The following is a 12,513-nucleotide window of genomic DNA, read 5'->3' as shown; positions in this document are numbered from 1 at the left end:
TGTAAGGAGCTTGACATAAATACTAGCCTGACCATGGTCCTTCCAGGTAGATATTCTATCTCCAATGTTCCTAGATAACCTGCTTCTAATCACAGCAAGGCCAGGACAGAAACTAATCGCTGCATGGCTTCAAAGCTCCTTCTCTTTCCGCTAGTCCAGAGGGAGGAGGTTTTTGGAACCCAAGCCCCTTGAAAATCTAAGAGCTAGGAAGCTTCTTCACATCCCCAACCCCTGCCCCAAATGGGCTTACACGCAAAATACCCTGGATAATTTGAAAAGGGTTTAGACTCCCTGAAGCCTGCCCACTGGCCCCAGGAAAAGTCCCTTTTGCTTCTCACAAGTCTGTTCACACTCAGTAAACTTCTTGAGAGAATCGCTTGTCGTACGTTTGGTGGCCAATTCTAAACACAGTGCCTGGGGCATAGTGGGCACACAATGAATATCTTTTGATATTTTGGAACTAGGGAAAGATGACATGGACACATTTCTGCCTTCCTTCAGAGCCTGCCTGCGTAGATACTCAAACATTGTCAAATGGCTTTTCAAATGCAGCTTACATCTAAAACAAAGTTCTTACAGGAAATGTAGATATTAGCATACATCCCAAAGCTTCTGAGATTAACATGATCCATATTCCGTATTCTAGGAAAAACTTTTAGGCAGCAACTACTTATATCTGCCATAAGCCAGTTCAAGGACACTATAATATTGTGCAAATATAAACGAGATTTTTGTGTGATTTCAGAGGGAAAGAGATACTTGTCAAGGCTTGATTGCATAAATCTAAAAAGTTTAAATATTACAGGAAATACGAAATGCTGGGAGGAGGTCAACTCCTATTTGGAAGAGACTAGTGATTTGGAACAACTGCGTCTCACTGGACTTGCCTTATCAAGTCTTCAACTCAAATCTAACGGAAGGGTTTTTGCCCATGGGATTAAAAATCAAATTTTACAATGGAGAATGAGTGCTTTAAGACAAACTGGGTTAAAATACTGATGCCAGAAAGTGAGACTTAATTACATTTTTGCTTCTGAGTTCTGAGTGAACACGGTAAAGTCATTCTAACTTTTTAGTGTTCTGATCTTCAAAGTACTGGTGTATAAAATAGGAACGTCTTCTAAGAAAGGGAAGGAGCATGTTCAACAGCACAACAGCAAGATTTCATTCACTCCGTGGGTGTGTTCAAGGACAAGAAAGAAAAAGCTTATTCCAGGGGGAAGAGAGGATCCGTCCTGCAGAGGACAGGACTTTAACGCTGGAAAGGTAATGTGTCGAGACTATGATAAGAAGGCTCTGGAGGGGCAGGCTCCGTGGCTTAGTGGTTAAGTTCAGCGCACTTCGCTTCAGTGGCCTGGGGTTCACAGGTTTGGATCCTGGGCACAGGCCCACACCACTTGTCAGCCATGCTGTGGTGGTGACCCACAAACAAAACAGAGCAAGACTGGCACAGATGCTAGCTCAGGGTGAATCTTCCTCAGACAAAAACAAGGCGGCTCTGGAATGCCAGGCTAAGTACAGACTTTACCAGATTGGCTTGTGATTCTCAATGGGGCAAAAGTTACAAAATTAGGGGATAGAAGAAAGGGAAATTAGGAAGACAGGCATACAATTTCAGTTTGAAAAAAAAGCAGAACTTGGATCTGATGCTCTGAACTGGCCTAGACATTTGAATTTGCAATAATTTCAGCGGCCATTAAAGGGAGCCTTGAGGTCTTTTCTTGAATTTACATTTTGATAATAAAATTGAGACCATGTTTCCAATATGGTCTTATATAAACGTATGAAAGAAAACACAGAACTAAGAAGCAACGCTGGGAGTCAAATCTGCATGTCCTGATTTTACCACCAGTATGCTGCCCATTATCCCACAGATGCCAACACTTGAAAGCGGTATTTTAGGAAACTGAGTATCATGTGGAACGGCTTGGATGAGGCAAGGAACTAGAGGCAAGAAGAGGACAACAGCTATCGCTGTAGTCAATCCCAAAACACCCACAACCTACAAGATACCCCTATTTTTTAAGAGATGTCAGTGACATGATATCTGGATTTTATTGATGAAATCTTAAATCAAAAGTTAAAAAAGTGAATAACTTACTAAAATTAATATTCTCAGATAATGTCCCCAAAGTATGATTCGTGGGGTGGGGGACACATAGTAGTTATTTAAGGGGCTCCCTGAATCCTTATGCACACCAACCAGTGTCCAGGGACATATATGTACTGTACTATTTTTCTTTTATGTAGAAGATATTATAATAAACTCACACTTATTTAAAAGTTTTATTGAATTCAGTCCAGTACTTTACCCTGTATTTTGTTTTTCATTGAATATGAAAATACAACCACAGTTGTGTAAGCACACCTGTGTGCACAGGAGGAGTCGTTCTCAACCTGGTCTGAGACAAGCCTCTCGGATCATTGGAAGAAACCACCTGAGAAATAAATCTCTGTCCTACAGCATCAAGCTCGCCTGCAATTTCTCTCACATAACAGCCACTGACGCCTATTACTGCCAGGTAGTGTACTGGGTAACGTGGAGACAGAGATAATGGGGTCCCAGGCTCCAGCCTTGGATGCTTTCAGTCTGGGGAGGTCAGAAATGCAAATGTTTATGAATCTAACAAACTGAGTGCTACAGAAACACAAGTGTTTAACATACGAACAAAAAAATGTTAATCTAAACGTTACTGTCTTACTTCCAGTTTCAACCTTTCAAAAACCTATTCCAAACTAAATGTCAAATACTGAAGGGAAGAAAGGTAACGATATTATACAAGTAAATACAGTAAAACATGCTTGAGAACTAACACTTGAGGTAAATTTTTAGTGTGCTGTCTTAGTGAGCCATGTCTGGAGAGTTACTTAGAAGTTCACTTCCACTGGTGAAGCTAAGTAAAATATAAACCTGTTTGACTGGACGCCCATCAAAGGATAGGTAAGAAAATCTTAACTAAACCAGTGGTACTGGGAAAGCACTGAGATTAGCTCAAATGCAAGGACTGAAAACACTTTCCATCACTCTAGCTTTGAAAGACACGTTGACATACAGCACCATCTACATAAACTTAGTGAGATATTTTATTTATTTATTTATTTATTCATTGAGGAAGATCAGCCCTGAGCTACTACCAGTCCTCCTCTTTTTGCTGAGGAAGGCTGGCCCTGAGCTAACATCCATGCCCATCTTCCTCTACTTTCTATGTGGGACGCCTACCACAGCATGGCGTGCCAAGAGGTACCATGTCCACACCTGGGATCCAAACCTGCGAACCCCGAGCCCCCGAGAAGTGGAACGTGCGAACTTAACTGCTGCGCCACTGGGCTGGCCCCTACTGAGATTTATTTTAAAACCAACAAGCCAGGACGGCTGGAGGCGCAGTGGTTAAGTTCGTGGGCTCTACTTCCGTGGCCTGGGGTTTGCCGGTTCAGATCCTGGGTGTGGACATACGCAATGCTTATCAGGTCATGCTGTGGAGGCGTCCCACATATAAAGTAGAGGAAGATGGGCACGGATGTTAGCTCAGGGCCAGTCTTCCTCAGCAAAAAGAGGACTGGTGGCAGATGTTAACTCAGGTGCCAAACTTCCTCAAAAAAACCCACCACCAACAACAAAACAACCCTACAGGCCCATCACAAGATATCACGTCACACCCACTAGGATGGCTATAATCAAAAAGACAGACAGTAACAAGCATTGGTGAGGGTGTAGAGAAATTGGTGGGAATGTAAAATGTGCAGCAACTTTTGGATGACAGTCTGGCAGTTCCTCAAAATGTTAAGACATAGAGTTACCACATAGCCCAGTAATTCTACTCCTCGGTATATACCCAATATAATGGAAAACACACATCCTAACAAAAACTTATACACAAACATTCACAGGAACGTTATTCGTAAAATAACACCAAATCTTCTATTATATTTAATGTATTATTGTATAATACAAAATATTCCAAAAAGCGGAAACGCAAATGGCAGTCAACAGATGAATGCATAAACAAAATGTGGTATTATCCATATGACACCCTATTATTTAGTCATAAAAAGGAACGAAGTACTCCGATCTATGCTACAACATGCATCAACCTTGCAAACACTATGCTAAGTCAAAGAAGTCCGTCACAAAACACCACACAGTGCATGATTCCATTTATAGATCACGTCCAGAATAGGCAAATCTATGGAGACAGAAGGTAGATCAGCGGTTGCTTAGGGCAGGGGGGTGGGAAACGACTGTATTAATGGGTATGGGGTTTCTTTTTGGGGTAATAAAAATTGATTGTGGGAATGGTTGCACAAATTTGTGAAAATACTAAAAACTATTCAATTGTACAGGGTAAATGAATGAATTTTATCTTAGGCGAATTACATCTCAATAAAGCTGATATTACTTTTTAAAACACCTAAAAGCCACAATATTCAACAGTTTAACAAAGAAAATTTTTACACACATCTAGTCTGTGCACATAAGACCTTGCCAGGCTTTCAGTCTTTCCTCCTCTCCCGTTTTCTAACATTTCAAATCCAAATTTAAATCAAAAACTTTAGAGATCTTATTTAACCAAAAGACAAGTTTTTGTTATGTCTTTTAAAACTATCTTTAAACAGCAATCATTTCACAAAAGATGTACACATAAATAAGAAATATATGGAAAATGCTGTCTCTATCTTATCTTTTTTTTTAAAAAAGCAGAGGGTGGGAGGGGAGCATCCCTTCAATCTGCGTCTTCCTTTAGCTTCTGCGATCTACTTTCCGAATGTTAAAGTAAATGGAAGGAATTTATACGCACTTCACCTACTTTCTCCTCAACCCACTATAATCTGGCTTCTTCCCATACCCCAACCTCAAACTGCTTTTTCTAGTCACCAAATCACTCCTACTTGGCAAACAGAATGGGTACTTTCTCAACCTCACCTTACCGGTCCTCCCAGAATTTCTGACTATGGTAACCACTTTCTTGAAACTCTCCCAGGCTTTTCTGACATTCTCTGGTTTCCCTTCGCTCCTCTTGGACCACACCTTCTCAGGAAGAATCACCAGCGCTTACTTTTGGGTTGCTCTTTAAATGCTGATGCTTTTCAAGCTAAAGCTGGTCAGTCTATATGCCTGTCTGAGTAATAAGCTCATTCACTCCCACGCTTTCAACTACCTTTTACACGCTTCTATTTGTCCTTAATGCCATCAAGTCCCAGCAACCCCGAGTACAGCAGAGCAGAACCCTGCCCAGTCTTTTTACACCATCCTCTCCCCTGGTCTTCTGGAGCTCTATAGACAATGCTCTCCTGCAGTTTTTTCAGAGGTGAGTGGCCAGGTCCTTCTTCCTAGCCTGTCTAGTCTGGAAGCTCCACTGAAACCTGTCCATCACGGGTGACCCTGCTGGTATTTGAAATACCAGTGGCACAGCTTTCATCATCACAGCACCATGCAGCCTCCATACTATGACAAATGATAGGCAGGCGGTGTGGTTCCCTGACTGGGAAAGGGGAAATGAACCCAGGCCTCGGCGATGAGAGCTCAGAAGCTTAACCACTAGACCACCAGGGCTGGCTGCATGCTTGTATGATGACTCCCAAATCTTTAACTCCATCCCGTCAGCTCTCTTGAGCTCTACATTTCTAGTAGATGTCTCAGAGGCACCTCAGTTTTAACAGGTTGAAAACTAAACTCCTTCCCTTCTCCCTTGAAATTTCCTCCCACCATCTTCTGCTTGGTCCCCTCTGCTGTTTCTCCTCCCTTCCTCCTTACCCCACCAAATGGTACCTTCTAACTTGGGTGACAGGATACCAAGCTAGAAACCTTGAAGTCATACAACAATACTCCTTTCTCCTTTACTACCCACATCCAGTGAAGCAATGAGACGCCCTCCACAATCTAACGATGGGAAATCGTTCTTAGATCCTTTATATACTCTCTATTCCCGTCTTAGTTTAGTCAGGTCCTTGTATCTTCCTGCATTTCAACAGCTTCAGCTGCTAATCCAGCCTTCACACTGCCATCAGAACCAACTTTCTACAACGCAAACTGTCCAGTGACTGCTTACCTGTCAGTGGCTCTCCAGAGCCCCACAGCAGTGATTCTCAGCGTTTCCACCAGAACCCAGCTGAATGATATGACAAGACTCACAGTAACACAGGCTGGGGTGAGGGTGGCGTAGGTGGGGAGACACTGCTGCAGTGTTTAGCTAGCAGGTCTGTTTTCTTAATACCTGTCCACTTTCCCTGTGACTCACAGTTGTAGTGCAGAACTGTTTAAAATTACCATTACTGACCTATAGAATTAAATACAGCATAGATGGGGCCAGCCCTGTGGCCAAGTGGTTAAAGCTCCCCATGCTCTGTCTCGGTGGCAGGGGTTCACATCTTGGGCATGAACCTGCTCCACTCATCAGCCATGCTGTGGAGGCATCCCACATACAAAATAGAGGAAGACTGGCATGGGTGTTAGCTCAGGACTAATCTTCCTCAAGTAAAAAAAAGAGAGAGAGAAAGACTGGCAATGGATGTTAGCTTGGGGATAATCTCCCTCACCAAAGAAAATAATATATATATATATAGCATAGATGCAAGAACCTTCACAATCTGACCCTTATCTAACTTTCTCATCATTACCTTCAGCTTTTACCATGCAGTACCTCACTGGTTCTCAAAGTATGGTCCAGGGATGGCCCACTGCCAGACCATTTCAGAGTCTATGAGGTCAAAACTCTTTTCCTAATAATACTATGTTTCCTCATCTGCAAGTAAGAGAATGCACGGACCTTAGTATGATAATCTTTTTTCACTTTCATTCTCTTAGAGTGTACGGTGGAGTTTTCTAGAAGGTATGTGACACATAGTACCATGTGAAATGTGTCACTGCAGCAGTACGAATGCAGTGGATAGAGAATCCCGCTCTCTTCTATTAAGCCAGACATTAAAGAAATTTGCAAAAGCTTAAAAATAATTCTTCTTACTATTTCTTTGTTTTGAATAATAATTATTTGTCATAAAATATAGCATAAAAATTAATATGGAATGGCCTTATTATCATTATTTTAAAGTGAATTAATTTTTTAAAAATATTTGTTTTAAAATAAACAAAAGCTCTCTGGGGTCCTCAATAACTTTTGTCGTCGTTGTTGTTAAAGCTTGGCACCTGAGCTAACATCTGTTGCCAATCTTTCTTCTTCTTCTCCCCAAAGCCCCCAGCACATCATTGTATAATCTAGTTGTAGGTCCTTCTGGTTGTGGTTTAAAACCTCCATCCTTTTGCGTGGTGATGTGCCTTCCACCACTAGCCTGGTCCCAGCCACCTCTGGGACCTCAGATGCATCCTGGAGAAACAGGATAAAAAGAAGAGGTTTTGAAGTCAGGTAAGATACTTGGCTTCTCAGAGCGTTTTTCCTCATCTGTAAGATACAGGTGATGGCTGCCTCATAAACTGCTGATATGTTAAATAAGACAGAGTGTAAAGTATATGGCACAGTGCTTAGCATACAGTACGAATGAAAAATACTAATTTCCTTTCTACTTGAAATAATTATAAAGTCACTAACATTACTGTAGTAAAATAAAAACAATGTAACAATTATTTAATCATAACAAAGCAAGCAAACTGGTGGTCTTGAGCAGTTCTGTCAGGGTTACTATTCATAGAACAGATGGTTTTATATCATAAATCACCAGAAACGCATAACTTCTACGGTAGTTCTGTGGTTACCTTTGACTGATAAATTAAGTTCAAATTAATTTAAAATATCAGTTATATTAAATACCATTTTGACAGAGGATGCCTTGCTATTATAACCCAGTTTAGAGTTAGAAAAATGTCCATAAATCCTCTTCTCCCAGTGTTTCACAAAAAAGTAGTATAATTCACACCTCTGCTGCGCCCTGTTTTTTAAATACTCCACTGAGTCCACTTACTAAATTTTTGTTTTCACCTTCCTAAGTAGAGAGAGAACCGGTTTTTAATCTGAAACTGCCATATGTTCTCATAGCTTAAGTGCCATCTTTTATCATTTTTTTTTTTCCTTTTTCTCCCCAAAGCCCCCCAGTACATAGTTGTATATTCTTCATTGTGGGTCCTTCTAGTTGTGGCATGTGGGACGCTGCCTCAGCGTGGTTTGATGAGCAGTGCCATGTCCGCGCCCAGGATTCGAACCAACGAAACACTGGGCCGCCTGCAGTGGAGCGCGCGAACTTAACCACTCGGCCACGGGGCCAGCCCCTATCATTTTTTTATATACAAGTGTGTAATGCACATTAGATAAACGTTAGCCTGATCAGAATAAATCTACATCTTGTTTCAACACTTTAATTAGACATGATATAGCTCTAAAAAGCCGAAGAAAACAAAAAGCCTAGGTGCCTTTCCTTCTATCTCTAGTTATCTGGAACTGACTATATTAATTAGCCATATGAGAATATAAAAACCTTAGCACAATAATTTGTTAGATGATGACCCTAAATATTAGTCCCATATTTCAGGCCCGGGAAGCAGGTGCATTTTCCTTCTTTTAAAGATGAGAGAACTCAATCATCTCATTTTCTTTTAAGTGGCCTGCTCAAGGTCAGACAGCTAGCCAACAGCAGAGATGGGAGTAAAACCCAGGTCTGTCACACACGAATCTGCACCACCCTACCTTGGGAATTCGCTCGTCATGATCACTGCCTGCCATCTTGTAAAGAAGATGAAAAGTTGAGATCAAGTTCTGGATCGGCCTCAAATTAGCTGATTAACCTTCACCACGTAAGTAATCATGTCAGCGCCATAGCACACACCATCTCGATACCTTAGTTTGCTCCCCTTTGAGAGGATGGGGGGCACCACAGGCTAAGCCCAAGAACAGACAACTCACAGAACAGTTAATGACAGGTGGAAAAATTTTACCTTCACTAGTCATCAAGAGATTCAAATTAAAAGAAGATATCATTTTTCCACCACCAAATTATTGAAGATCAAGGTAATTATTATAGGAACACACACATTACTGACAGTTTTATAAACTGACACAACTTCTTCAACAAGTTACCTGCAAACATAGATTAAGTGTTTGTATGCTTTTACCCAGCACTTCCACTAGTGGAAGATATCTTACACAATAATCAAAAATAAAGAAGTTTTATGCATAAATGTTTATTACAGAATTAAGATACACAGCAGCAGAAAATAAGTGTCCTGAACATTCAAACATAAGGAAATGGTTAAGCTATAAAATAGTCACAGGTGAAATATTACAGTCACTTAAAATTATTTTACAAATGAAAAACTTATTAAAACATTAAATTGAAAAAACGCCCAAGAATATAAAATGGTATGCGTAGTACATATGGTCACAGAGAAGCATTAAAACACTAACGGAGAAGGCCTTTGGGTGATGAGACTATAGAAAGGCTGGACAGAATAACGGAAAGAGCAGTGGAGATGCCCACTCCACTTTCCTAAAGGTAAGGCATGATCAATTATTCCTCTATAATTTATACATTTAAAATAATGTTATTACTTTATAATTGAATAGGGTCCTAATAGCTAGTTTATCTCTAAGGCTCAGTTCTAAAATGCTAAAATTTAAAAATGCATGTTTTAATCCACATCAGAATTTAAAAAAAATAACAGAAGTCAGAATCTATCAGCTGATCTATTCTCTTTCCACGGCAGAGGGGACATCGTTTCCCGCAGCTTTCCAGTCAAGGGAAAAAGCAGCACCACCTAGCAGCCTTAATTATAGCTACTGCTTATCAAGTCACGGAATAAAAAAGCAAGCACTATAAAAGAACAGCTTTAGTCATCAAATCTCGAATGCAGAATCACCTAGCTATCTCTAGGTATTACAGGAGAAAAAGGAAACTCATTTAGTCCTTGAGAAATGAAATCTCCAAGAGGAATCCCTGACTCACCCCGAAAGCATGAACCCTAAGGCTACTTTCCCAGTACAGAAGTTCAAAGACTGGGCACCTGTCCTGATGGCCTGCATCACCCAACAATGCTCTTTCCTGACAGGATATGACCAGGGATAACAAGATGACTAGCATGCAAACGAGAAGTGGCCAGGGACCACATCACCTCTCCTTCTATAACCAAAAGAAAACCGTATAAGACGTGTTTCAAATATTCTAACTATTTTCTTCTACTTTTGCTAGAGAGCAGTAAAAAGGGGACTCCATGCAATTCTTCTAAGTGACATCATTCAAAAGATACCAACACAATCAAAATTCTCAACAGTAAGATGGGAAAACGTCCTCTCTTTTCTTTACCCCTCTGAGATCAAAAAGTAATTTTTCAAAAATACATAGGCTAAATAGCAAGAGAAAACGCTGGAAATAAGGCACAGATTATTTAACCTATATTTTTCCGTTTTCAAAAGATACTCACAAAACCTTACTCCTATCCTCTATTATTGCTCTGGGAGGCGGGAACCACAAAGCTCAACACTACTGGATAGTAGTATTAATCAATACTGGAAGGTCAAGGATCTACTTTATAAGCTGTTAACAATTTTAACGCTAAAGCTTGACTACATCTTAGTCTCTTTAAAATGTGAAAAAGAACTGGAGCACTAAGAGTTATTTCACCTGTACCTTGTAAACAAACTGCACTTGGAAACAAAAACGAGCCAATGTGTGCCGCTCATTCATTTTTCACGGACATTAACTGTGTATCCTTTTCACAATCAAGAATTTCGGAGCTAAGTGATTATTCCTGGCGGCGCAGCTTGCCCAGGAGCACAATCTTCCCTCGCTGATTTCCCATCCCCAAACCCCGCCAAGGCTAAGAAGCAACCACTTCCCAAAGTCCCACTTCCTTTTCCATTCCCCAGACCTCCAGGGTTTCCAACGCCCCAGTCTTGCGCAACATCCGTAGGAGCAGCCGCCGCAACCACCGCCTCCTAAGCCGGGAAACAACCCGAAAGGGAACATTGTCCAGCAGAAAAATAAAGGGGGGGGGGGGCACGTAGGAAGTCGACTTCTGGTCCCACGCCTTCGGACCTGACCCCCTCGGGGGGATGTATCGAGAGCAATTTCACGATCAGGACTTTTACCCTCCTCTCCAGCCCGCCTGCACCGGCCGAGGGCGGAAAGGGGGGCGGGGGGGCTGCGAAGGTTATCTCCCAGCCCGGGGCTGCGGCCGGCCCGTCGCCTCCGCCCCACCAGGACTATTGTTCCCAAGTTCCCCACCCCCACCCCGGATAGGAAGTGATAGTCACATCCCCTCCGCCCTCCGCAGGAGCCCCGGGAGCCGGAGGAGCTGCCTCGGGGATGACCCCTCTGCGCACACCCTCGCCCGCAGCCCCTCGCCCTGCAGGCGCGCTGACCCCTACACCATCTCAGCGCCGAGCCTCCGGGGACACGACACCGGACGAGGGGACGCGGGAAGGAGGCAGACCACCAGACTGCTCACGGACACCCCACTCCCAGGCGCGCGCGAGCCCCAGCGCCAAGCCAGGGCGGGGGGGCGTGGGTCCCTCCCGCCGCCCCCCGCCGATGCCCACCTCGCCGCCCGGGCGCCTCCCGCCCCGACCCCCCGGAGGGGCAGGCTGTACGGAGGCGGGGGGCAGCAGCCGAGCCCCGGCCCGGCAGACAATAGGGGGGCGCTGGCGGCTGCGGCTGCGGGCTCGGCCCGGCCCGGCGGCCGCTCCCCCTGCGCCCCGGGCGCCGCCGAGGGGCCGCGAGCGCGGGCGGCGAGGAGGCCGAGGCGGCGGCGCCCCCCGCAGCTCCGGAGCCCCGCGCCCCCGCCCCTCCCCGCGGCCGCACACAAAGCGCCGGCGGGCCAGCAGGCGAGCACTCACCATGAAGTCGCGGGCGAAGTTGTCCTCCCCGTTGTGGTCCGGACTCTTCATGGCCTGGACCCTCTGGATGAATTTCCTCAGGATCTCCACTTGCTCCATCCTCCCGCGGCCCCCCGCCCGCGGCCGCGGCCCCGCGCGCCGCCGCCGCCGCCCGCCCGCACGGCGCAGAGCCCGCGGCGTCCGCCCCAGCTCGCTCCCGGCCCGGCCCGGCCCCCGCCTGCCCCGCCGACCCGCCGCTCCTCCTCCCCCGCGCCCGCCGCGGCCCGGCCCGGCGCCCGACGCCGCGCTCCCACCGCGCCAGGCGAGCCCTGCGGCTAGTGCCGACCCCAGCCCCCCGCCGGCTCCATCCTCTTCCCCGCCCTCCTCCTCCTCCGCCGCCGCCGCCTCCGCCTCCGCCTCCGCCTCCTCCTCCTCCGGCGGAGACGCCGCCACCGCCTCAGGAACCCGGCTCTCCGCTCGCCCTGCCCCCTTCCCGGTTCCTCCTCCCCGCCCCCCCTCCGCTAGCCGCCGCGGCCGCCGCTCCCCATGGGCGCGCCCCCGCCGCCGCCCGCACGCGCGGCCCCGCGCCGAGCCGCGCCGCCCCGCCCCGCCCCAGGCCCCGCCCCCCGGCCGCGGCCCGCCGACCAATGGCTGCGAGGGCCTTCGGCTGTGGGCGGGACGACTCGGCTCCACTTCCGGGGCGTGGGCGCGCCCGGGAAGCTTGGAGCGCTGAGCCGCGCTGGGAGGGGGCTTCGACTCT

At 45.7% G+C, this 12,513-nt stretch overlaps 1 protein-coding gene across 3 annotated transcripts in view; it reads right to left on the bottom strand.

The window, feature by feature from the left end:
• The window catches only part of PTPN12 (protein tyrosine phosphatase non-receptor type 12), an 88,333-nt gene extending 76,346 nt beyond the window's left edge, over nt 1-11,987 (bottom strand). For 2 of the 3 annotated variants that reach the window (XM_044769349.2, XM_044769350.2), the window contains exon 1: nt 11,775-11,986. In XM_044769349.2, the coding sequence (XP_044625284.2) occupies nt 11,775-11,873 (99 nt within the window). In that variant the 5' untranslated portion in view covers nt 11,874-11,986. Of the gene's footprint in view, nt 1-11,774 lie in introns of all 3 variants that reach the window. The other variant, XR_011502218.1, reaches the window with a different exon arrangement.
• Between the last annotated feature and the right edge of the window lie 526 nt (nt 11,988-12,513).

The sequence above is a fragment of the Equus asinus genome, chromosome 1 (genome assembly GCF_041296235.1).
Source record: "Equus asinus isolate D_3611 breed Donkey chromosome 1, EquAss-T2T_v2, whole genome shotgun sequence".
Classification (NCBI taxonomy): domain Eukaryota; kingdom Metazoa; phylum Chordata; class Mammalia; order Perissodactyla; family Equidae; genus Equus; species Equus asinus.
The sequence above is the reverse complement of the archived record's forward strand: the minus strand, read 5'-3'. Positions and strand labels throughout refer to the sequence as shown.